Source organism: Heterodontus francisci, chromosome 8 (genome assembly GCF_036365525.1).
Source record: "Heterodontus francisci isolate sHetFra1 chromosome 8, sHetFra1.hap1, whole genome shotgun sequence".
NCBI lineage: Eukaryota > Metazoa > Chordata > Chondrichthyes > Heterodontiformes > Heterodontidae > Heterodontus > Heterodontus francisci.
The window spans coordinates 95,161,922-95,189,587 of record NC_090378.1 but is presented as its reverse complement, the minus strand read 5'-3'; the positions used below and the strand labels follow the sequence as shown (position 1 = coordinate 95,189,587).

At 45.5% G+C, this 27,666-nt stretch overlaps 1 protein-coding gene across 7 annotated transcripts in view; it reads right to left on the bottom strand.

Moving 5' to 3' along the window:
* The window catches only part of uck2a (uridine-cytidine kinase 2a), a 115,557-nt gene that overhangs the window by 22,927 nt on the left and 64,964 nt on the right, over positions 1–27,666 (bottom strand). For 4 of the 7 annotated variants that reach the window (XM_068037766.1, XM_068037769.1, XM_068037771.1 and 1 more), the window contains one exon: positions 25,731–26,914. The exons of 2 other annotated variants lie outside the window; for them this stretch is intronic. In XM_068037766.1, the coding sequence (XP_067893867.1) occupies positions 26,739–26,914 (176 nt within the window). In that variant the 3' untranslated portion in view covers positions 25,731–26,738. Of the gene's footprint in view, positions 1–25,730; positions 26,915–27,666 lie in introns of those variants that run through there. One more of the 7 variants, XR_010975561.1, reaches the window with a different exon arrangement.

The window sequence follows — 27,666 nt, the reverse complement described above, 5'->3', positions numbered from 1 at the left end:
GGTGTCTCTGCAAGATCCTACAAATTTAGTGGCAGGACAGGCGCTCCAATATCAGTGTCCTCTCTCAGGCCAACATCCTCAGTATCGAGATACTGGTCATGGCTAGTCAGTTACGCTGGGCGGGCCACGTCGTCCACATGCCTGACATAAGACTCCCAAAACAAGCTTTCTACTCCGAGCTCCGTCACGGGAAGAGGCTGCCAGGAGGGCAGACAAAACGCTACAAGGATGTCCTTAAAGCCTCCCTAAGAAAATGTAACATCTCCACTGATTCATGGGAATCTCTTGCCCGAGACTGCCCAAAATGGAGAAGAAGCATCCGCGAAGGTGCCAGCCAGTTCGAACAACGCCAATATGCCCAGGCAGTGACCAAGTGCAAACAGCAGAAGGAGCGTTCGGAATTTTGTGTATCCCAGTCACTCGTCTCACCAAACACCACCTTCCCCACCTGTGGCAGAGTATGCGGATCTAGAATTGGACTAATCAGTCACCTAAGTACCCACAACCTTGGAATGGAAGAAAATCATCCTTGTTCCTGAGGGAAGCAGATGGCATCTTCATAGTAACTTCCTCTCAGGACCAAAATCCCAAAGTTCTCCAGTAAGGGGTGGTCTTTAGATCAGTCTAATGGGATTACCTTTCTTTGAACATCAGACTTTGCCAACCTCCCTCAACGATGCAGCATTGCATGGTACACAGTTCATTAGTTGTAGATTCTAGATTTGGTGATTGTCACATAGTTTGCATATTCTACCGAGTGTCTGTTTTCGGCAGGAGTCAGACCTGGGGTTTGTAAATGAGGCCAGGGAGGTAAAATTGCTCCAGTCTCACACTTCCCGCTTGCCCCTCTGACTCCATGCTGACCTCTCACCCCAAGTTAAAATTGGGGCTATGGTTATTTCTTACCTTTTACTTCTGTTTGACTGAATATTTTCTCGTCTTGTTGACAGAAACAGAGAGTTGTCTCTTGCTAATGTAAAAGGTGACACTGTACAATTAGGCCAGACTGAAACCAGGAGTTATCTTCCTGTTTATAGGAGACCAGGGTAACTCATTGCCCACCTTTGAATAATGCTGACCCAAACAACAACAACAACTTATATTTATTTAGGGCTTTTAGTGTAATAAAACGTCCCAAGGCACTTCACAGGAGCATTATAAAACAAAGTATGACATGGAGCCACAAAAGGATATATTAGGTCAGATGACCAAACGTTTGGTCACAGATGTAGATTTTAAGGAGTGTCATAAAGGAGCAAAGAGGTAGCGAGGCAAGATGTATAGGGAGGGAATTCCAGAGCTTGGGGCTTAGGCACCTGAAGGCTCGACCACCAATGGTGGAGCGATTGAAATCAGGGATGCACAAGAGGCCAGAATTAGAGGAGCACAGATATCTTGGAGGGTTGTGGGGCTGGAGGAGATTACAGTGATAGGGAGGGGTAAGGCCATGGAGAGATTTGGAAACAAAGATGAGAATTTTACAATCAAGACGTTGTTTGAACGGGAGCCAATATAGGTCAGCGAGCACAGGGGTGATAGGGGAACAGGACTTTGTGCCAGTTAAGACACAGGCAGTTGACCACTGGAACAGGCAGAAAAGGCTTCAGTTTAATGTCACATCTGAAAATCAAGGCAACTCCAAGAAGTCAGCACTCTTTCATTAATGCACTAAAGTTTCAGCCGAGATCATGTCCTCAAATCCTGACGGGGCTGTAACTTCTAACATGCAGGCAAGAGTGTTGCCAACTGATGCTCTCTATACACCACAGGATGAGACCAATTTTAGTTCCAAATAAAAAAATTCAAACTGTCCTAATGCTGGGGAAGACTGCCCTTTTATCTACTATTTCTATGCATTAACCTACGATCACAAAAATAAAACAATTAATCTGCTTCATGTTGATTTGTTCCTGGAAAGAGAAATACTGTGGAAGGTGGGCCGAGATCAATTAAAAAGAGATATCCTTGTTGAGCCCAACAGTCTTTTCCTATATTCCTAAAGGTTTTTTTTATCTGATCCAACCCACATTTTCCTTTCATTTAACACGAGTCGAAAATAAATTATTCAATTGTTAGCCATTCTTTATCAAATGGATTTATTTTGACTACAAGTTCTCTTTATTCGATACTTAAACCCACACTAGAATTTATTTTCTGCTACATTAGCAATGTAATGTTGCTCAACTATTAACCTGAGAGCAATCATTTCACTCAATGACTCCTTCTTAATGGGTAAAGCACCAGGGCCTCTCATTAAACCAGTTATCCCTCATTACAGCACAGATTTAAGCAACAATGCTATCAACTCAGCAAGCTCCAAATTTGTCAGATCCCATGATAATATCCTTCTTATATCAGTGTTGATCCTGCCAAGTGGAAAAAACTGTATTTGAGGCTGTGTCTTCTCGCTTCCTCCCTCACCATCTGAATCTGCTTGAAATCAGACACGGAAAGGCCACCTGCCCCAGAGGAGGTTTACACCAGGCTTTATTTTGTTTTATAGCAAAGTAAAATGGGCTGCCAATTCACTGTGACCCTGTTTCATAGTACTGGTGTAGACCAATTTCATTGCCTTTGGGAGTTAATGATGCCGAATTTTAAAAAAAGCAAGTATTACAGAAATCATAATCCTTTATTCAAGTAATTCAAAGTGTTCTCTCCATTTTTGTAAAGTAGTGAAAATTTTCTAAGTTACCCATTATGAGATTCGGCATCTATGTCTGCTTAACGTCAATGCCAATACTCCCTGTCCCAGTGGACTTTAACGTCACTGGCCATGGCTCCAATTCTGGCTCCTGTATTACACAAAAAAGGATGGATTCTGAAGTTTTTACTTGAAGGCCTCAGCTCCTCCCAAAAACATAGACTTGGTTTTGATTTTTGCCCAGAGCTGCAATGGGCTGGATTTTGTACAGGAGGCGGGGCTCCTGGCACCAGGCTGAAATGTCAGGGAGCACTCCACCTCTGCACCTTTTCAGGCCCCCGCAGTGATCCCCTGATCTTTGACTGCCAAAGTTGAGGGAGGCAGGATCCCCGTCCCTTTAAACATTTCATTTCATCAGTGGGAGGGGGGGGTGCCAGGGGATACAGTCAATCCCCGGCGGGGTCCTCCATCAGCCATGAATTGCCCAAGAAGGAGGGACCCCTCTCAAGCCCGCAGGGAGGACACCTCATTTTCCAAGGGGTCCTCGCCACGCATCAGAGCCCCTCCACCCCGCTGCTGGTAAAATCCCAGCGACAGCGAGAAGAGACCCTTAATTGGCCATTAATAGGCCACTTAGAGCCTCAATTGGCCTCTGGGTGGGAAGGCTGACGTCCCTGGGAAGATCGGGCCGGCAGTCCCGGCATCGGCTCCGTGACAGCCATTGCCACTCCGATTCTTTGGCTCCCTCCCAACCCCTCCACACCACCCCACCACAGAACCTGATGTCGGGCTGGGAACAAAATCCAGCCCTCTGAGTTGAACTTCATATTATGCTATCTGGACACGTGCAGTGTGCCTAATTTTCCAGGATGGATTAGGACCTTTCAGTCAGCTACACTGATGTATTTTATTTTTCTTAAAAAGTTTTTGTTCAAATAATTTTGAAAAAGGAGAAATTTCAAAAGCTTTGCAGAGGTAATATTTATATTCAGTTTTTCCTTAAAAGAGAAGCTAAGAAGTGTTGTTTTCCTTAGAGCAGAGAAGGCTGAGGGGGGACCTGATAGAGGTATACAAAATTATGAGGGGCATAGATAGGGTAGATAGGAAGATATTTTTTCCCTTAGCGGAGGTGACAATAACCAGGGGGCATAGATTTAAGGTAAAGGGCAGGAGGTTTAGAGGGGATTTGAGGAAAGAATTTTTTCGCCCAGAGAGTGGTTGGAATCTGGAACGCACTGCCTGAAGGGGTGGAAGAGGCAGGAACCCTCACAACATTTAAGAAGTATTTGAATAAGCACTTGAAACGCCATAGCATACAAGGCCATGGGTCAAGTGCTGGAAAATGGGATTAGAATAGATAGGTGCTTGATGGCCAGCACGGACACGATGCTGTATAACTCTATGACTCTATGTTGTATGTTTGGTTAGTCTGCCACCGTTTGTATATTTGGTTAGTCTAGCTAGGAGACATTACTGAGTCTTCAGTAATTTTAACATTAACTCATTTATTACGTTTTAACCATATACAGCTTTACATGCTGCTTCTCCCTTGAGTCTCTCTCACATGTGATCTCTTAATTCATTATGGTGGGAGGGATTCCTCATACTGTCTCAAACATTAACCCTTTCAAACCCTTATACTACATCTCCCCAAGTCTTCATCCATATATATATTTATACATTCATTTTTTGCTTTTTACATACTACCTCATCTCCCCCCAAGTCTCTGACATCACAGATTCAATCTGTCAGGAGGCTTCACAACTACGAACATATGAATTAGGAGCAGAAGTAGGCCATTCGGCCCCTCAAGCCTGCTCTGCCATTCAATAAGATCATGGCTGATCTGTTTGTGTTTCGAATTCCACACTCCCATCTACCCCCAATAACCCTTGATTCCCTTATCTAACAAGAATCTATCTACCTCCGTCTTAAAAATATTCAATGAACCTGCCTCCACCATCTTCTGAGGTAAAGAGTTCCAAAGTCACACAACCCTCTGTGAGAAAAAATTTCTCCTCATCTCTGTCCAAAAAGGGCGACCCCTAATTTTAAAACAGTGCCCCCTAGTTCTGGACTCAACCACAAGAGGAAACATCTTTTCCACATCAGCCTTGTCAAGATCATTCAGGATCTTATATCCTTCAATCAAGTCTCCCTTCACTCTTTTAAATTCCAGTGAAACTAAGCCCAGTCTGTCCAACCTTTCCTCATAAAGACAACCTGCTCATTCCAGGTATCAATCTAGTAAACCTCCTCTGAAACACCTCCAACGTATTTACATCCTTCCTTAAATAAGGAGACCAAAACTGCACACAGTATTCGAGATGTGGTCTCACCAATGCCCTGTATAACTGAAGCATCACATCCCTACTTTTATTTTCATTTCCTCTCATAATAAAGGATAGCACTCCATTAGCCTTCTTTATTATTTCCTGTACCTGCATACTAACCTTTTGTGACTCATGCACTAGAACACCTAGATCCCTCTGCGCCTCGGAATTCTGCAGTCGTTCTCCATTTAAGTAATACTCTGCTTTTTTATTCTTCCTGCCAAAGTGAACAACTTCACATTTTCCCACATTATACTCCATCTGCCAGATTTTTGCCACTCACTCAACCTATCTATAATCGGTCTGCAACCTCCTTATGTCCTCTTCACAACATACTTTCCTACCTATCTCTGTTATCTGCAAATTTAGCTACCCTCATCCAAGTCATTGATATAAATTGTAAAAAGTTGAGGGCCCAGCACAGACCCCTGCGGGACTCCGCTCATCACATCCTGCTAATCAGAAAAGGATCCATTTATGCATTCCCTCTGTTTTCTGGCAGCCAGACACTCTTCTATCCATGCTAATATGTTACCCCCTACACCATGAGCTTCTACTTTGCGCAATAAATAACCTTTTATGTGGCGCCTTGTCAAATGCTTTCTGGAAATCCAAGTACAGTACGTCAACGGGCTCCCCTTTATCCACAGCACATGTCACTCCTTCAAAGAACTCCAACAAATTGGTTAAACATGATTTCCCTTTCACAAAACCATGCTGACTATTCTTGATTACCTTGGGTTTTTCTAAGTACCCAGCTATAATCTCCTTAATGATTGATTCTAACACCTTCCCCATGACAGACGTCAAGCCAACTGGCCTATAGTTACCTGTTTACTGCCCCCCCTGCTTCTTGAATAGTGGGGTTATATTTGCTACTTTCCAGAATCAAGCAAATTTTGAAAAATTAACACCAATGCATCTACCACCTCATTTTATGACCCTAGGATGAAGTCCATCAGAACCCAGGGACTTGTCAGCTCGCAGCTCCACCAATTTGGTCAGTGCCATTTCCCTGGTGACGGTAATTTCACCAAGTTCCTCTCTTCCTTCCAACTCCTGATTTACAGCGATTACTGGAATGTTTTTTGTATCCTCTACAGTGAAGACAGAAGCAAAATATTTGTTCATATCATCTGCCATTTCCTTATTATCTACTATTAACTCCCCATTCTCACTCTTTGGAGGACCAACACTCACTTTACCTACTCTTTTCCTTTTTAAATGCCTGTAGAAACTCTTGCTATCCATTTTTACATTTCTAACTAGCTTCCTCTCATACTCTAATTTCTTTCTCCTGCTTAACCTTCTCTGCCATTCTTTATATTCTGACCAATCATCTGAACTGCCACTCATCTTTGTGCAATTTTGTGCTTTTTTCTTAAGTTTGATGCTTTCCTTAACTTTCTTTAGTTAACCACGGATGGTGGGTTCTTCCTTTAGAATTTTTCTTTAAAGTAGGAATATACTTATTCTGAGAATTCTGAAACATCCCCTTAAATGTCTGCCACTGCTTCTTGATTGATCTATCTCCAAGCCTAGTAACCCAGTTCACTTCAGCCAGCTCAGCTTTCATGCCCACATAGCTGCCCTGATTGTTGTCAGATGCAGAAGATCTTTCTCTGAACTCTTGTTTCTTGACTTTGATGGCCTTCATTGAGGTTTGTAGTATCCAGTGCTTTGTGTTTCAGGTTCAAATCTGGATCATCCAAATGTAGGACTGATTGACGTTTTTGATGATTTCTCCTGTTTCTTCTTATAGTACCTTCTGAAGTATGTACTGAATAAGATCTTTGTTGATTTCATCTCTCTGGATGATTAGTCCTTCTCTGCCTTGGTCTTGTACCCATACCTTTTCTCCTTCCATCAACTTAGCTAGGTTCCTGGTATGATATTTCTTACTATAATTATAAGCTTGTTGCTTTCAGTAAAACTTTTCTCTGTCTTGAATTCTCTGATAATCCTGGACTTCTAGCCCTGGAAGTAATTTTTTGGGTAGGATGGGAAGTTATGTTTTAAGCTTCCTTCCCATCAACAGTTCTGATGGTGCTAATCCACATAGCAATGGAGTAGATCTGTAGTTTAGGAGTGCTGTTTGAAAATCTTCAATTTTCTCTAACAGTGGTTTGATAGTTCTGACTCCTCTCTCAGCTTCACCATTGGATTGAGGATATCTAGAGGAACTTGTAAGATGTACAAATACAGAATTTTCCACAAAGTGTGTGAAGTAGACGTTTGCAGATTGTGGTCCATTATCAAAAACTATCTGGTCAGGTATACCATGTGTTGCAAAGATCTCCTGTAATACTCGAATGACTGTCTCTGTTGTCATTGTGTACACACGTTTGATTTCATTCCACCTTGAAAAATAGTCGATGACAATCAGGTAGGATTTTCCATTAACATAAATACATCCATCCTCAGACGTTCTCAGTCTGGTTGGAAATCGGGTCGATATGAAGGGTCCCCTCTGATCCTGTCTGTGCACTGCGTATACCTGGCAATTAGATATCATTTCTTCTATATCTCTCGATATTCCTGGTCACCACATGGACGACTGAGCCCGTGCTCTGCATTTCGTTACACCCATGAGGCCCTGGTGTATTTTCTCCAAGATGTCTACCCAGAGTGAGTCTGGAATCACCAGCCTCTTGTCATATACCAGCAAATCATCTACAATAGTAAAGTGCCTTCTGTGTTCAAAGAAGATGTTCATCCTCTTATCACTGGGCTGCTGCTGCAGCCAACCTTGCATGCAATATTGGTGGATACAGACACATTGCTCATCTTGCATCTGAGCATGATGAATTTCTTGGAGCTTTTTTGAACTTGCCAGCCATTGTGATGCAGTGAACTGAGAATATGACTCAATTTCATCAATGAAGTTAACATCCAGTTATGTAGGAAGGTCAACACTAGCTCTGGACAATGCATCTGCTGTTGTTTCTTCCACTTTTCTTTCAAGGTGAAGGTCAATACAAACTCTTCTACTTAAGAGAGAGAATTCCTGATTCCGTAAAACATACAGTGTTTCCAATATCTGCTTTTCTTTGTTCTGGAGTGTTGCCTGTAACTTTCCCTTGACTTCTAGCTCAATCCCTCCTGGACAATGTAACTGAGTTTCTGTTGGTTGCAGGTGATGCGTTGTTAACCACAGTTCGTTGTCTGATAAAACTGTCGCACCAGTGTCTAGTTTCAAATTGGTGATATTTCCGTTGACATATATATCTGCAGACCAGAAGCATGATTCGGGTCATTGATCTCATCAAGGAAGTTTTCTGATTTCTCTCCTGCTGGAGATTGTTCAACTTAATTAACAGCTGTATGCTTGAAGACTTTTTCTTTCGAACCTGTGGAAGTAGAGATTTTACTTTGGCACATTGTGCCAAAATGGCCTACTTTCTTACAGTGGAAGCATTTTGCTTCATTTGCAGGACACTGTTCACGCCTGTGGATCTTTTTGGTGCCACAGAGCTGGCAGGGTTTCGTAGAGTCTTGCACTTTTGCACTCCCCACAGCCCCTCCCCAACCCACCCCCACAGTGTACCTAACTTTCTGGTGTTTCTTTTACAGCCCTGTGATTAAGGAACTGCACGGTCGCTGGAAGTTTCCTGAATCAAGGGGCTGAATTTTACGCCGCCCCAGCGGATCGGATGGTGGCGTGGGGGCAGCATAAAATTGAGCAGGAGGCTCCGGAAGGCCTACCCACCCCACTCCCACCTCCGGTCAAGATTACATTGTCGGGCGGGGGTGGGGGGAAAACAGCCCACCCGCCCAAGGCCAATCAAGGCCCTTAAGTGGCCACTTAACGGCCACTTAAGGGCGCTCGCCCGCCTCGACGGGTATTTTACCCGTGGCAAGCGGGCGTGCTGGGGACGTGAAAGGCCATCCAGCAATAGCTGCCAGCCTTTCCGTGCCCTGGGGGTTGGGGGGCCATGGCAGTTGGGCACAGGGTTCCCGATTGAGGGCCGCCCCCAACTCCCAAACCCCCGGGACCCAGGACGCCTCCTCCCTGCAAACGACCACTCCAGCCTCACCAGGGAAGGACTGATTCCCCCTGGTGAGGCAAGCCCAACTTACCTGGACCCCTGGCTCCATCAGGTTGGCTGGGTTGCAGTCCCAGCAGTGGCCACCACTCCCGGTGATGCTGCTGGGACTAAGAGCTGCCGGCCCACTGATTGGCTGGCAGCTCAATGAGGCGGGACTTCCTCCCTCAAACGGGTGGAAGTCCCGCCTCGGGACAATTAAAGCCCGGGGACCTGTAAAATGGGAGATGGATCCCCGAGCTCGGCGGAAGCAGGTTTGCCACCAACGTTTACATCAGTGGCGAATTCCCATCCGCCTAAGGTAAAATCCAGCCCAAGGTCTTTCTTCACCTCTCGAGGATTGCTGTGTTCTTCTTCCAGACCTCTGCTTGTCTCAATATCTGAACTGCTTTGGCTAGGATGAGGTCTTCCTTAGACTGCAATAAATCTGATAGGGATTCATCAGTAATACCTACTACATTGCAGTCTAATATTAATTCTGCTTTTAGGTCTCCATATTCGCATCCTTCAGATAGTCTGTAAAGGTCATTAATAAAAGCTTCAACTGTTTCACCTGGTTTCTGGACTCTTCTGTTAAATTTTGCCCTTTCCAGGATCTTATTGCTCCTCAGGTTGAAATAGCTATCAAAGGCTTTTAAAACTTCATCAAATTTATCTGATGTCTCATTAATGGCTCGTCTTGAACAACATCGTCTGCTATTGCTCTGATGGAATACAGCAATGTGTTAACTTGCTCTGCTTCAGATTGGCTGTCTAATTTGGAAACATATGAATTAGGAGCAGGAGTAGGCCACTCTGCCCTTCGAGCCTGCTCCGCCATTCAGTAAGTTCATGGCTGAACTGACTACTCCACATTTCCACCTACCCCCAATAACCTTCCACCTCCTAGTTTATCAAGAATCTGCCTTAAAAATATTCAAAGACTCTGCTTCCACTGCCTTTTGAGGAAGAGAGTTCCAAAGACTCATGATCCTTTGAGAGAAAAGATTTCTCCTCATCTGTGTCTTAAATGGGTGACCCCTTTTGTAACTAGGATACCCAAATCTGCATCTCAGGGCTCTGCAATCTCTCACCATTTAGATAATATGCTTCTTTTTTATTCTTCCTGCCAAAGTGGATAATTTCCCACTTTCCCACATTATACTCCATTTGCCAGATCTTTGCCCACTCACTTAACCTATTTATATCCCTTTGAAGCCCCTTATCCCCTATTCACAAGTTACTTTCCTACCTATCTTTGTGTCATCAGTAAATTTAGCAACCATACCTTCGGTCCCTTTATCGAAGTCATTTATATAAATTGTAAAAACCTGAGGCCCCAGTATAGATCCCTGTGGCACACCACTCATTACATCTTGTCAACCAGAAAATGACACATTTATGCTTACTTTCTGTTTCCTATTAGCTAGCCAATTTTCTTTTCATGCCCATATGTTACCCCCTACACCATGAGCTTTTATTTTCTGCAATAACCTTTGATGTGGCACCTTATCAAATGCCTTCTGGAAATCTAAGTACAGTACATCCACTGGTTCCCCTTTATCCACAGCACATGTAACTCCCTCAAAGAACTCCAATGAATTGGTTAAACATGATTTCCCTTTCACAAAACCATGTTGACTCTGCCTGATTACCTTGAATTTTTCTAAATGTCCTGCTATAATGTCTTTTTCTAATAGCTTCTAATATTTTCCTAAGACAGATGTTAAGCTAACTGACCTGTAGTTTCCTGCTTTCTGTCTCCCTCCCTTTTTGAACAAAGGAGTTACATTCGCTATTTTCCAATCAATGGCACCTTCTCCGAATCTAGGGGATTTTGGAAAATTAAAACTAATGCATCAACTATCTCACTAGCCACTATTTTTAACATCCTAGGATGAAGTCCGTCAGGACCCGGGGACTTGTCAGCCCGCAGCTCCAACAATTTGTTCAGTACCACTTCCCTCGTGATTGTAATTTTCTTGAATTCCTCCCTCCCTTCCATTTCCTGACTTACAACGAATACTGGGATGTTACTTGTATCCTCAATAGTGAAGACTGATGCAAAATATCTGATCAATTCATTTGCCATCTCCTTACTATCCATTATTAATTCCCCAGACTCACTTTCTATAGGTCCAATGCTCATTTTGTTAACTCTTTTCTTTTTAAAATATCTGTCTTTATATTTCTAGCTAGCTTTCTCTCGTACTCTAATTTTACCTTCCTTATCAATATTTTAGTCATTCTTTGCTATTTTTTATATTCTGTCCAATCTTCTGACCTGCCACCCATCTTTGCACAAATATAGGCTTTTTCTTTAAGTTTGATACTAACTTTAACTTTTTTAGTTAACCACAGATGGCAGGTCCCACCCTTGGAATTTTTCTGTATCTCAAAAATCTGTTTTGCCAGAGTGACCAATTTTGAGTTTGATTGGTCCTTCCATGTGTCCAAACCGCTCTGGTATTGTGAATTTAAGATCACTGGCTTTCTTTTTGATTTACTTTCTTTTTAAAATTTTCCCTTCAGTATCAGAAGTTTCCCGTACTTTTCAGCCTTGCGCTGACTCCCACTATGGTCACCATTTCAGCCTGTGAAATCTTGCCGCTAAACTCTGTATTTCTTGCTTTCTTTCTTTAAGCACAGTTTTGCATCGTTTTTTCTATACTCCCTTTTAGTCCCTTCACTTAGAGTATTGAGTATTTGCAGCCTCTGTTTTTTTTCGCTCACTGTGGTCACCACGTGTAATGGCGCTTGTCTTGGATTCGCCCTTGCTAAGGACTTTCAGTTTTCCCGCTGCTGCCTGTCTAGTGCCGTTAGGAACAAATTTTTTTACCCTCTTTATGGGTTGTTCACCAGATCTCCAGCTGTTGCTTGGTTCTCTGACTCGAAACCTGCGATCGCTGGTACGGAATTTTTCACACACCATCCGCCTCTGTGGTGCAGCCCGAATGTCTCTACAAGCTGATTCACCACTTCTTCGTGCCTCCTTCATCCACAGAGCAGCTCTGGAGCTGTCTCACAGCCTCTTCTCGAGTTCTGCAGATTTGGTGCCTCTTTTCCATGTCAGCTTTCTTTAAAGTATTTTTCAAATTCTTCTGGGTTTTGTAAAGGTATTGTATGTTTGATTAGTCTGCCATCATTTGTATATTTGGTTAGTTTGTCTAGGAGAGATTACGGAGTCTTCAGTAATTTTAACATTAACTCATTTATTATATTTTATACACTACATGCAGCTTTACATAAGTCTATATGACTCCTCTGAAGCCATGCTGCTTCTCCCTCCAGTCTCTCTCACATGTGATCTCTTACATCATCATGTTGGGAGGTATTCCTTACACTATCTCACATATTAACCCAACAAGTAGAAGAGTTTGTCTGCCAATGTGTGTGAGAGAATGAAAAGAAGAATGACTTCTGATTACACACTTGTACCATTTGTTTTTTTTAATAAACTTTAGAAAGTGCTTTAAGCTTGGAAATTAAAAGAGAGAGATGGCCAAAGAAAGGAATGAGGGAGAGGATCAGTGTTGGGACCCTTGCTTTTCCTGATATTTCTTAATGACCTAGACCTTCGTGTACGGGGCACAATTTCAAAGTTTGCAGATGATGCGAAACATGGAAGCATTCTGAACTGTGAAGAGGACAGTGTTGAACTTCAAGAGGACATAGACAAGTTGGTGGAATGGGCAGACAGGTGGCAGGTGAAGTTCAAAGCAGGGAAATGTGAAGTGATTCATTTTGATAGGAAGAACATGGAAAGACAATATAAAATAAAGGGTACAATTCTAAAGGGGGTGCAGGAGTAGTGGGACCTGTGCATAAGTCATTTAAGGTGGCAGGACAAGTTGAGAGAGTGGTTAATAAAACATACAGTATCCTGGGCTTTATTAATAGGGCATAGTATACAAGAGCAAGGAAGTTATGTTGAACTTATATAAGACAGTAGTTCGGCCTCAGTTGGAGTATTACGTCCAGTTCTGGGTGCCACACTTTAGGAAAGACATGAGTGCATTGGAGAGAGTGCAAAAAAGATACACGAGAATGGTTCCAGGGATGAGGAACATCAGTTATGAAGATAGATTGGAGAAAGTAGGACTGTTTGCCTTGAAGTAGAGAAGGCTGAGAGGTGATCATAAGGGGTCTGTAAATAGAGTAAATAGAGAGAAACTGTTCCCACTCGTGAGAGGGCACAGATTTAAAGTATTGGTAAAAGAAGCAAAAGTGACAGGAGGAAAAACTTTTTCATGCAGCGAGTGGTTAAGGTCTGGGATGCACTGCCTGACAGTGTGGTGGAGGCAGGTTCAATTGAAGCATTTAAAAGGGAATTAGACTGTTATATGAAAAGGAAGAATGTGCAGGGTTACAGGCAGAGGGCAGGGGAATGGTACTAAGTGAATTGCTTTTTGGGAGAGCTGTTGAAGACACGATGGGCCGAATGGCCTCCTTCTGCACTTTAACAATTCTGTGAGAGAAAGGAAATGAAGACAGCAAGACGTCATATTGATGTTAGATCAATTTTTAAAAAACGTTTAATTTTGAATCCAACTTACTTATCCACTATGTGTTTTGCTCAGAGTTACAAAAGGTAATTGTTAATTCTGATACAGAGGGCTGGATTTTACCAGCCCTTTGAAGAAGGACTGGGAGATGGGAAGGCTGGAAATATGGTGGTGGAAGACGTTGGGATGCATAGTACCAATGGTGGGTTACTCAGCGGTGCTGCCATCCTTTGGGCAGTCAATTGAGCCATTTAAGTGCCCAATTAAAGGCCATCCCCCTCACGCATTTTACTGCAATCAGGAGGGGCTGCCGCCGTGTGAGAAGACCACCAGTGGGTTCCCTGGGGAGGCCACTCCATGACCCATAGAGGGGACCTCCAGTGGCAATACAACCCTGTGGCCGAGGCACCGCCACTGGAATATTCCCCCACCCCAATCGCTTGTCTTCGAGGGCACCTCAACATGGAGGTGCCCTGTTCTTTGTGCTTCCTCTGTTTGGGCCAGCAGCTCTGGGAGATGGGCCACCATCCTCAATTGGACTGTTAATTGGCCACCTCCGTCCTGCCGGTGCGGGGTCATCTCCCAGTTTTGGTCCCGATGATGGGACTTCTTCAAATGATGATAAAATTCAGGCCAGGAATTGAAGTGCTCACATCTATGAGACAGAAAGAAACAGAATCCACATACTAGTGAAGTTTCTCTGCAATGCCAGTAGGTTGTGCTCTATTGGACTTTCCATTTATGATATTTTAAAAATTACATATTTCACAATAACATGATTAAATTTATCAAGAGGTCTGTCACCTCTTTTAATGCCTTCACTTAGATGGACTGGGGACAGAGAGAGAGGCTCTAAGATAGATAGACGGTTAGAGAGAGAGCGATAGTGTCGGTGGATGGGGGGAATCAGAAGATAGAGAAATAGAGTGATCAGTTCGACAGGGAGAGTGACATCTGAGAATTACAAAGAAAAAGACATTGGGGGAGAGAGAGAGAGATAAGGGAGATAGATATCACAGAAAACCAAGATTCATGAGAAAAAGGAGAGCGCTTGGAGAAAGAAAGACTGGGAAGTCACAGTGACACAATGAGGAAAACACAAAGCTCAGGGTGAGAAAAGGACTTGCCCTGAGCAACACTACAGGTGATTTATTAGTGATACGCTAATTCCAAATGTACTGTATGGATATCATTAGTCTCTGCAAATACAGTGACACACAAATATATGGACAGAGCATTCAGCAATGAGCTCTAATAGATGTAAAGAAAAAATGGACTTTATTCCTCTAAGTAGGAACTAGTGCAGTTGTGCAAAGCACAGCTCAAATTTCCCTATAGGCTGAGGACCCATTGACAGTTTAATTAATTCCTTACACGTGCTCTTGCCTGTCTCAGCATTTGGCCATTTTATCTCACGTTGCTAAATCAATACTGCATGATCCAGCCACAGCTAAATCAAGCAAAGCATCATTATTTTCTCTCAAGTATCCTCTAATGACAGGGACTACATATTTTGGGTGAGGTCTTTCTGATTATACATGAGAGTACAAGGGCTAAGGTCCAAAGTGTAAGGATTTCATCAAGGATGAAAAGAAAAGACATGGTAAATGAAGAAGCAGTGATTAAATGATGCCAAAATTGAGCTGCCTTGCATATATTTCCTCTTGCATAGTAAAACCGATCTTTTTCAATATTCATGGCCTGTCTATTTTCATAGGATATGAATAAATAATTAATGGATGATTCTTTTCTGAGTGAAAGGTATTGCTAATGTTCTTTTTTTGCAAAGAGAAAGGTTGCCCTTCCTGGAAAGGGTAATGAAGGCATTAAAAGAGGTGACAGTCAAATCAGTTGCTAAATTTAATCTTGTTTTTGAGAAATATGTAATTTTTAAAAAGAATTAATTTTGTTTAAACCCTTATTTTAGACGTTAGAAATGTAACTGAAAATAATGGCAGATGAAAAAAAATCAGAAAATATTGAGCTGTTTGGAACTGGAATAGAAGTGGAGGGGGGGAGGCATGAATAGCGTTGGATGTGTCTGCCTGGAAATCCAATGTCGTGATGTTGGTTCTGGATTTAGACAGTGGCAAGCGATGCGACGGGAGTGTAATTTAAATGACTGAACAGATACTTTTAGTACATTTGCATGCAATTGAAAGTGATTTAATGGGCAGCTTGGAATTAAGTGGATGACAGGCAGCCCCCACGTGCCTTCGGATTCCCGGCCATTGAAAGCTGGTGGAACCAAGGCAAGATGTCAGCCATGACCAGCATTGGATCGGGGAAGTGGGGGTGGTGGGTGGGATCAGAGGCTATTGTCGGCTTGCAGTGCTGGGCGCTCTGCATGCGTGGGCTTGTTGCCGGGTGGCATTACTGGGTGGGCGTGTTGCCGGGTGATCTGCACGGGTGGCCATACTATCAGGTAATCTGCATGTGTGACCTTACTATTGGGTGAAATGGTTGATTCTTAGCAAGGCCGGACATTGAGGGCAATTGGTGAGGAAGCTGAGAGGACTAGCAAAGTCAAAGCTGCCGAGGCAGTTTCGTCTCTGCAAGGACAGCACTCTGGAGGCCCACTGATCACCTAGCATGGGTCTCATATACCCTGTCTTCGTGGATCCCTGTTGCGTGATGCAACACCTACAACAGAGGAGGGGACAGGAGGCAGCTGCACCTGTCTGTGAAGCTCCAGGACGAGAGTGACAGCAGCTGGCCATGTCAAGAAGGGCCCACCTGCACCAGAAGTGTACTGGACTCGAATCAACTACTTCCAAATGTCCAAGCGGCAGTGTCAGCGAAGATTACAGCTCTCCGGGGAGGCCGTCACCAACTTATGCACCATGCAGCAGCATGAGTTGCGACCTATGGGATTTGGTGGTCACTCTATGCCAGTGGCCCTGAAGATCACCGTGGCACTCATCTTGTACATGTCTGGATTCACTGGGAACATGTGTAGCATCTCCCAGGCAACAGTCCACCGCTGCATCAAGTAGGTGACCAATGACCTGCCAAAGAGGGCCGATATGGCCATCAGATTCGGCGCCATCGGTGGATTCCCCAGGTGCAAGGTGTGATAGATTGTATGCATGTGGCCATCAATGCCTTCAGGGATGGATTCTCAGGGACAAGGGCTACCCATTGAAGACATGGCCACTCATGCCTGTGAGGAACCCCTGCACTGCAGCAGAGGAGAGGTACAACATTTGCCACGGCTCCACCCGAGCGACTATCGAGCAGGCCATTGAGCTACTGAAGATGAGATTCTGGTGCCTCAATCAATCTGATGGAGCCCTGCAGTGTGCCCCAGCGAGGGTCTCGCGTATCGTGGTGGTCTGCTGTGCTCTGCACAATCTAGCACTGCAGAGTGGGGAAGCCTTGCATGACTTGGATGTGATTAAACGCCACTCCGCCGCTGACGAGGAGGATGCAGAGGAGGGTGATGAGCAGGCAGCACTGGATCTTGAACTCCTTGCACAGGAGGCCAGGCACATTGAGTGACAGGCCAAGGAGGCAAGAGACAGTCTAATACTTATCTGCTTTCAGCCACCATGATGACCCCTCAGAGTAAAATCAATACTGACCTCAATGCATTCAGTCTGTTGCCTCCTTTCTCCTTGGGTTCCGTGCCTAGCACCCAGCTTAACCACACTCTGGAACATCTGAGACATTTACCAAAGGTGGGCTGTGCCTACACTGGCAACCCACTAAGGGAGAAGGGTGAAGTCAGCATCTCACAATTAAGGCATGAAAGAATAAGCATTTTCCACAATGAATATTAACTTTATAACACAAAACAACTGGCAAATGTCAAACACCCATGAACCCCTAACCGTCTCTAGGTGGTTTTCTTTAAACGTTTTCGAGTGCTTCTATGAGGTGTGACTCCTGTGCTAGCAGCTGGGCTGGAGGCAGGCTGCTGATCAGGCTGCCCCTTGGCCTGGGATGACTTCGGCGGCCGTCCTCTGGCTGCCTGAGGCCTGGAAGGCCTCGGCTGCCTGATGGTTTCCTGCACCGAGGATTCTCCTCAGGCATCGTGGTTATTGCAGATGGGCTCACTGGCAGAGGGGCTGAAGAGCTTCTGTTCACACTCAGAGCGCCCGAGAGGAGCCCCCAGATGTGGAGGCCAGCCTCTCCTCCTGCTATTCAAGGCTCACTTGAACCTCCCTGCTGACCAGAGAAGGGCGACGAGCTGGAGAAGACTCCAGGGGCCTTGTCCATCTCTCACCTTGCCACTGCTGCGTTGAGCTCATGGCCAGGGTGATGGTTTGCAGGTCATAGAGCATCTGTGGGATCTGACTCTCTATGAGGGTCGCCAAACTCTCGATGGAGGGAGCCATGTGCTCACAAGCCTGAGACATGGCAGCACTCATGGCATGGATGTACTCCTCCATCGTCCGCTCATGGCTATGCATGGCCTCTGGCATCTCCACCAGATGTTGCCTTACCTCTCCCTGCAATCCGACATGCCCTGTGCTGTTGACACCAGTGGCTTGTCATCAGCCCGGGGCTCAGCTTGTGTCTGGCCACCCACAGTCCTCTGACTGTCTGTGACCTCGGCTATCTCAGCCTCAGCCAGCTCCTTGGCCGCGTGCTCGCACCAGCTTGTGACCCTGATTTTACAGCCGAGCAGTAACCCACCGAGGTGAAAGTATCTGCGCTGGTGGAAGGTGCAGGAGAGTCATGTGACAGGGCATTCTCTGACTGCTCCTCCTCAGACGTGAACGCTTGTCTCCCTTCAGCTGGAGTCTCCTGCTTATGCCTGCATGAGGGAACATGAACATGTGTGGGTTAGGCAGTGCAGATATCATCATGATATCCATGTGTGATGTGAATCTCCAGAAGTGTGTTGGATGTCAAATTAAGACAATCCTCAGTGTCTTGCATGGAGACTCCAGACTCACCATCTGCTATTGAGCGGCCTCCCTAGGTCCCTGTTAACTCCAGTGCTTCACTCTCAGCTGTCGAGAAAGGCTGTATGTTTGGAATTCCTCCACCAGCCCTTGAGGTCTCCCTGTTGCTATTGGCCTGCTTGTCCTGCAAGTGGAAAGAGGGAGACAGTAATACTTCACAGGAAGAGCAACAGGACAGTTCTGCTCGTGATAGCTCCTCATCCCCGGCTGGGGTTTCCTATATAGCTCATCCTCACATCAGGTCTCAGGGGAGTTAATGGGGTTGAGCTTTGAAAGAAGATGGCCTGTGGCCGAAATGCAGCCATGCATCTGGCAGGATGTGGTGATGCCTAACCCCCTTTGCCAATGCTTTTGTGTTGCTTGCCTCCCCAAATCCCACTTTCTCCTGTGTAGCCACATGCAAGACCCAAAGAGGAAAGAGCAGTCACTTTGGCAGAACGAAGGAAGTCATTGAATCTCTTCCTGCACTGGACCCATGTTTGGGGGGGATGACCCCATGGCTGCTGACCTCCTTCCCTGTGAACTCCACCCACGCTTTCTTGGTCTGGCAGGAGGACCTCTTCTTGGCATCGCTGCAGAAGAGGACCTCCTGTCTTTGTCTTGCAGTCTGGAGAAGAATACCCAGGGAGGCATCACTGAACTGTGGGGCCACCCTGAGTCTTGCCTCTGCCATATTGTGTCATCCTTTTCCGGGGGGATCCAGGAGTCCCTCCAACACTGGCTTCAACAGAGAACAGGAAACAGCAAATGGCTCAAAGGCAGCAATGAAAGCAGGGCTGCAGGCGCCAGCACCCGCTCCGGAATCATCTGACGCTGTATTCAGTGCCTCGAATCCCGCCCCTGTTGCGTGATTGGATAGGCCCCTCGCCTCCATGATGATAATTGGCTGCCCGCTGTGTGATTACGGTTGGCCAGCCGCACACATGACTTGCAGGTATTGCATCCACTTCTGGGTCCGCTGCTGGGACCCACGACAGGTTCACTAAATTCAATCCATCTTGTGCAATTTGCGGGTACTCGGGGATGATTTTCTTCTGCACAACACAATTTTTTTTTTAACATGAGTAGGGAAATCGTCAGACCCATTTTTTAAAAAAAATTCCTGACGCTCACTAGCCCTGAGACCTGCCCAACTTGGTTTTCGAGTGGCTAGAGCTCCTATCTGAAAGAGACAGGAGCCTCATTAAAATACTTAAATCAGGGTCTGACACCACTTGCAGAGCCCTGATGACATCTTGGTGTGCCATTGGGCAAAGTGTACCATACTTTGCTGAACACTTCGAAAGCAAGGAAAAACACTGTAGTGGCATTTATTTTTGTGAAACCAGGAGGAGCACGAATGCCTCTGTGATCCCATGCTCTCCCGGAATCACCTCCCACCACTGCCCCCCCCCCCCCCCCCCCCCCCCCCCACCACCCCCACCTCTTTCCATCTCTGCTCCACAGAAGAGCTGCTGAATTTCCATCATTCCCCCTCATCCCTGGATCAGCGAGCGGCCTCTCAGTACAGGAGGAAAGGTCATCAGAAGATGCAACAGTTCTGTTAAACCAACATCGACAGGCTGGGCGACTGGGTAGAAATGATAAACTAAAACCTGGCTGCTGGCAGATAGAAGGACTTGTACCTTCTCTGTAAACTCAGATTCCCCATCCCAATGATAGTGTACTTTATGAGTTAGTTCCAACTAGGCATGAAACACAGAAGATGTACTAGTGATGGGTCCACACAGACTTCATGAGCACCTCCAAACTAGCTTATGTAAGGGTCAAATTTACTATTTTTACTAAGATGTATAGCACTGAAACAGGCCATTTGGCCCAAATGGTCTATGCCAGTGTTTATGGTCCATACGAGTCTCCTCCACCTTCTTCATCTAACCCTATCAACATAACTGTCTCACTCACGGACTTAACCAGCTTTGTCTTAAAGTTATCTATGCTATTCACCTTATCTACTCCTTGTGGTATTGTGCTCCATATTCTAATCTCGCTTTGGGGAAAAGAAGTTTCTCCTGAATTCCCTATTGGATTTATTAGTGACTCATATTTATGGCCCGTAGTTCAGATCATGATTAACAATGATCATTTAAAGAATTAAACTAGAGCCAAAACCTTCTGAGTCATAATGATAATAACAACTAAATGAATACTTTTAGGCAACAAATTGCCCATCCAGGCACACTGGTGACCAAAACTGTGGCAATGTTCAAGCTAGTTGATTAAATTGTACGTTTTTGTAAATGTGACATTTTTCAATGCAGAAAGATTAAATATTGAGCTACTTTTACCTACTACAGACAAACATTTCTCTTTTCTTTCATTTGTTCTGAAGAATCTTATGATGTTTGCAATGTTATGTAATTCTGCACCACCTGTAATGTGCTGTGGTGCTACCTCACATTACCAGTTCACCTATAATGGAGACTGAGCATGCTGTCCATTGACTTAACAAATACTTACTGTAACTCTCTCCTGCCTGCCATTAGGGCACTGATTGTAGTTTACATTCTGCAGTATTGTCTCTGTGGTTTAGACATTTAACTCGGTTGGAAATTGCTCTTCCAGTTTAGGATAGACAGTATCACTTGTACTTGATACCAATCAGGGGGATTCACCTGAAACTCATTTCATGACTCATGGGACAAATTCTAATGGTCCAATGATTACAACAGAAGAAAACTTGCAAGCAGCAGGACTGAGTGACAGGCAGAGTAAACAGAGGTGGACATACTTATTAAAGAAATTCTACCCAATATTGAAAAGGTAATTTGACCTCCTACCTGAATAAAGATGTGGAAGATTCTTCTGATATTAAGTGGTCTTCTCTTCAAGCATTTATAGATTCCCAAGCTAAGCCACTGGAAGGTGATAATTATTACACTAAAGATCTATTTGCCACAAGCCCTTCCTCTTCACTCAATGAATTAGTGGGTGGCGGTAGGGGGAGATGAAAGTGGCATTTACTGGGAATTTAGTGCAGAAATGTCATGTTGTAAAGTACCAATAACATGAAGGTGATAGCCAGCTCCAATCAAGGTGGCAACACCTAATATCTTTCTAAATTTTGACTTACAAATTACTTATGTTTGGCACATGTGCCTCATAATAAGTGGCAGATATCTTCCAGGAGTGTCTTCTTTTCAAAGATTTGCACAAACTTTGCTAAAATGTGCATCTATACCAAAAACCCAGATTGTCATCATTTACAATGCACCTTCGGAATGTATAGAACTAAAAAGACTGTTGGTGTCAGCCTGGTCCAGTGACCAAGAACATGTTATGGTCAACCTTAATGGACCAGTAAGAGAGTTAATAGATGATGAAGAGGTTGATTAGATGATTAGATAGGAATGCCTATCACCATGACAGGGCTTCGGATATGTCTTCCTCTTTCCTCAACCGAGGATTCCCCCCCACTGTGGTTGACAGGGCCCTCAACTGTGTCCGGCCCATTTCCCGCACCTCTACCCTCATCCCTTCCCCTCCCTCCCAGAACTGCGACAGGGTTTCCCTTGTCCTCACTTTCCACCCCATCAGCCTCCATATCCAAAGGATCATTCTCCGCCATTTCCGCCATCTCCAGCGTGATGCCACTACCAAACGCATCTTCCCCTCCCTTCCCCTGTCAGCATTCCGAAGGGATCGTTCCCTCCGTGACACCCTGGTCCACTCCTCCATTACCCCCACCACCTCATCCCCTTCCCATGGCACCTTTCCCTGCAATCGCAGGAGGTGTAATACCTGCCCATTTACCTCCTCTCTCCTCACTATCCCAGGCCCCAAACACTCCTTTCAGATAAAGCAGCAATTTACTTGTACTTCTTTCAATGTAGTATACTGTATTCGCTGCTCACAATGTGGTCTCCTCTACACTGGGGAGACTAAATGCAGACTGGGTGACCGCTTTGCGGAACACCTCCACTCAGTCTGGAAGCAGATCCCCGAGCTTCTGGTTGCTTGCTATTTCAACACTCCCCACTGCTCTCATGCTCACATCTCTGTCCTGGGATTGCTGCAGTGTTCCAGTGAACATCAACGCAAGCTCGAGGAACAGCATCTCATTTACTGATTAGGCACACTACAGCCTGCCGGACTGAACATTGAGTTCAATCATTTCAGAGCATGACAGGCCCCCCATTTTACTTTTATTTTTAGTTATTTTTTCTTTTTCCTTTTTTAATAGTGTTTAGTTTATTTTATTTCATCTTAGTTTGTTCAGTTTGCTTACCCACTGTTTTTTTTCATGTTTGTACTTGCGGCTGTTCAATTTTCAGTCCGTTAACACCCTATCTGTACTGATGCTTTGTCTTTCAACACACCATTAACATATTGTTTGCCTTTGCTCCACAATCTTCTGGTCAGCTATTCTGTGACCTTGTTCTATCTACACCTTCTCTTTTGTTATCTCTTGCCCCACCCCCGCTTTACTTGCTTATAACCTTTTACATTTCTAATATTTGCCAGTTCTGAAGAAGGGTCACTGACCTGAAACGTTAACTCTGCTTCTCTCTCCACAGATGCTGCCAGACCTGCTGAGTATTTCCAGCATTTCTTGTTTTTATTTCAGATTTCCAGCATCTGCAGTATTTTGCTTTTATTATAGATAGGAATGCCAATTTTGCTTCTGTACACGGATTTTGTAATTATAATAAGTTATGTCCATGTGTCTTTTTTAAAGTGTGGTTAGAATGTGGTACTTGCTGCCACTTGGAGTGGTTGAGGTGAATAGCATAGATGCCTTTAAGGACAATGACATAAGTACATAAAGCAGAAGGGAATAGATATACAGACAGGGTTCATGAAGTAGGATGGTAGGAGGCTCATGTAGAGCATAAACACCATCAACAAGAAGTTGGGCTAAATGGCCTGTTCCAGTCATGTGAGTTCTGGATAATTCGAGTCTAAAGTTACAAGCAGGCCTGCCACTGCCATCTGCTGGAATATCTAATCTTTGCCCTAGTGCATGACAGTAGAAGCAAAATAAACCATTCTGCACTCACACTATCAAAAAATAAATCAGCTAAGATTACTGCTCCTGTTCATTATCCAGTAACTCCAAGTGGAAGGTACACTTATGTGAACATTGGGAGAGGTCATTGTTTGCCTTCAATGCTCGCAATGGTTGATTACCAAACAACTTTCACTTTCTTAAGCTTACACACCAAGAATGACCATTTAGACAAAGGGCGGAATTTTGTCAGCACAGTGGAGACGGTGTTGGAGGTGAGAGGGGTGGCAAAATGCTGGTGTGTACTGTTGGGATAGAAGCCTGACCATCTTTACATCGCTGGGGATATTCCCGGAGATAGCCGGGCTGAGGGTGGAAGCCCCACTTGAAGGTGGCAGGAAGGTAATTGAGCCTGTTAAACAGGCAATTAATGGTGATTTTACGAGCTATTTACAAATTTGTGAGGGGTGACAAAAACAACAGATCTTCAGAGCCTCGCCAGCTATAAGGAGGCGAAAGCTCAACACAAGGTCAGTCTTGGCTGCAGTCATTGCGAGAAGTAGCGTGGCATTGTGGAGAAGGTGAGTATAAACCATGGGAGTGGCAACCTGGAGGCTAGCCAAACTTGGCGAGCACAGCAAAGGCATTCTTATTGAGTGGCCTCTCTAACTTGCCACTTGCGTGTACAGATTAAGGGCGGGTGGGGGAAGGTGAGTGGCTTTGAGAAATGAGTGCAGCAATTTGCAATGGATCTCATTCACTCTAGTGAGGAGCAGCATCAGAGAGGGAGCGAGCTGCAGTCACTAGGAGTAGGGTTGCAGCACCCAAAGGGGCACCAGAATCATGAGGCTAGAAGGGGGCAGGGAGGAGGAGGGTGCAGAGGGGCATGCAACCAGCCTCTTGCACGCATAAGATGCGACCCACCAGAGAAGGTCTACCATCAGAGGCTCTGTGTCCTGCAAATGTTGAAGCAGTAGTGTCGCCAAAGACTGCACCTCTCCAGGGAGGCACTCACTGAGCTGTGTGCAATGATGGAAGAGGATCGGAGCCCAATGGGAGTGGCGGGCACCCATTGCCTGTAGCAATGAAGGCTATTGTGGCGCTGAATTCCAATGCCTCAGGATCATTCCTGGAATCCTCTGGAGATATCTGTGGGATCGCCCAGTCAGTGGCTCATCGCTGCATCAAGATGGTCACAAATGCCATGTTCAAGAGGGCCAGTCAATAGATGCGGTTTCGCACCAATCCAGATAGGCTGAGTGGGCAGTAGGATTCGGGGCCATTGCTGGATTCCTCCAGGTGCAGCATGTAATCAACTGCAGGCATGTGGCCACAGACCAGCCTGAGGTCTTCATCAACAGGAAGGGCTTCCACTCACTCAATGTACAACTGGTTTGTGACCATTACAAATGAATCCTTTAGGTCTGTGCAAGGTTCCTGGGAAACTATCATGATGTCTTCATACTAAGGCACTCCCAGGTCCCTGACCTTTTCAAGCCCGCCGTGTCTTCAAGGATGGATATTGGGTGACAAAGGCTACCCACTGAAAACATGGCTCCTTCCGCCTGTGTGGAACTCCAGCATAGCTGCAGAGGAGAGATACAACATCTGCCATGCAACAACTCGAGCAGCAATTGAACAGGCCATAAGTCTTCTGAAGATGCGGTTCAGATGCCTTGATAAATCTGGTGGAGCTCTACAATATACCCCAGCAAGGGTGTTACATACCATGGTGGTGTGCTGTGCTATGTACAACCTGGCATTCCTGAGGGGAGAATCTTTGGACAATGAGGACATCCCACAACACAATGCCTCCTCCGAGGATGAGGCTTTGGAGGGAGATGCTGACCAAGCAAACTGTGAGAAGAAGCTGAGGAACCACAGGCAAGCTGCAATGAGATACACACAAGGGAGGCTTGCAACTTACTAATACAGACATGTTTCTCATGATCCTTCCTTACACACCCATGCAAACAAATAAATCTTCTATGTTCTATAGCCCTGTTGCCCTTTTCTTGAATGCCCTTACCATCTTGCGGAACCCATCATGACATCAGGCCACGGCCTGCATAATGTATTGACCTAATGTGTTGTGGTCCTTCCCATTACACCCTTTGCAAGAACAATCAAACTCTGAATGGCACAGTGGTGGATACATGAGTAAAGGACTCTTTTTGTAGTTCAGCATATCAGATTTCATTAAAGACAAATAAACAACAAGGTGACAGTGAACAACATAATATAACCCCGTGAAACCCAAGTGCAGCTAGGTGGACTTTCTTGTATGCTTGCGGGTGCTCCAACATGGTGCCCCCCCCCCCCCCCCCACCCACATGCAGTCAGCTGAGCTGGAGGCAGGCTGCTGACCTTTCTGCTCCGTGGCTTTTGATGGCTGTGGCAGTCGTCCACTGGTTGCCTGAGGCCTAATTTAATTTTTTTTAATTTAGAGATACAGCACTGAAACAGGCCCTTCGGCCCACCGAGTCTGTGCCAACCATCAACCACCCATTTATACTAATCCTACATTAATCCCATATTCCTACCACATCCCCACCTTCCCTCAATTCCCCTACCTATACTAGGGGCAATTTATAATGGCCAATTTACCTAACAACTTGCAAGTCTTTGCCTGTGGGAGGAAACCGGAGCACCCGGTGAAAAGCCACACGGTCATAGGGAGAACTTGCAAACTCCGCACAGGCAGTACCCAGAACTGAACCCAGGTCGCTGGAGCTGTGAGGCTGCGGTGCTAACCACTGTGCCAGGAGCCACCTCTATCTTTGAAGCTTCCTGAGGCATTGGTGTCACCGTTAGAGGAGACAAGGACCTGCCATTCACGCCAGGAGCGCCCTGAGAGAGGCCCCCAGGTGCTTCCACAGCCATTCCTCCACCCTTTCACGGCACATGTCCCTCCCTGCTCACCTGAGGATTCTGAGCACCTGGTGATGATTCCAGGCGTCTCGGCCGCCTCTTGCCCAGCCATCGCTCCACAGAGCTCATGGAGGAGGCGATGGCATGCAGGTCCATCTGCATCTTTGGCATCCAAGACATAGTTTGCTGGATTTGGCTGTCCATGAGGGTCGCCACTCTCTCAATGGAGGATGCCATGCATACACACACCAGAGAGATGGCTGCACTCATTGCCTGGATAGACTCTTCCATCATTCATGCATGGGTGCACAAAGCCTCTGGAAGCTCTGCCAGATGTTCATGCACCTCACGCTACAGGTCTAGCATCTGCTGATTTTATTTTATTTATTTATTTATTTTGAGATACAGCACTGAAACTCCAGATGACTCCAGAGGCATGTCAACAGCCCCAAGCCCACAGTCCTCCAAATGTGAGTGTCTTCAACTGTTACTGCCTCCATCAGCTGCTCGGGCGTATTTGCACTATGTTCACCAGATTGTCATCCCCCGACGTGGGAGTATCCGAGCTGGTGGAAGGTGCGGGGAATGATGTGACATTGCATCCTGAGGTCTCCTCTTCCTCAGAGGTGGAAGTCTGTCCCACAGGCTCTGCAGCTGCCTCTTCTTGTACATGACCTGCGAGAGAGAAAAGAGTGATGAGAGGGCACTGTGCATTCCAACACATCCCTCTGACTACTCATCGTCTGGAGCTCCATGTGACCAGTGGTGCCACATGAGCACTATGCTTTTTGCTTGCCAGGGAGTCTATTGCCCCATCCACTGGGGCACTCACTGTCTGGGGGCTCCACACCCGTCTCATCATCAGCGATAGCCTGCCCTGCCTCCAGGCCTCTCAGCTACAAGGCCTCCTCTTCCATTGTCAGGGTCACCATATATGGGACATCATCTCCAGTTCTTCTCTTTTCGCGCAATGTGAGCTCTTTTCTCCTGCAAGCATATCAATTAACATTGCCACTCATCCATCATGGTGCCACAAGGATGCCTGCTGCATGCAGCCATTCAGTACTGGCAGTGCAGTGGTCACCTCTGACTGACCAATGTCCTTCACAGAGAGGCTACTAATCATCTGGCAACCACTGCTGCATTGTAGATATTGCCACTGAATGGGTAGGCACCCAGTTCTCCTAATTCATATTCATCTTTTGTCACATATAAGGCTGCGAGCTTAATGTTATGCACTGCGCTCATCTTGCCAGACCACATCAGGTTATTGATCCTGTTCTTACACAGAAGCCACATACAAGGGACCACCCCAGCTGCTCACCTCCTCCACTATCTCAATCCATGCCCTTTACATTTGACCAGCCGGCCTCCTCCTCCTGTCTCGAGGGAAAGCAACTTCCCTCTGAGCCCTTGGTGCCTTGAGG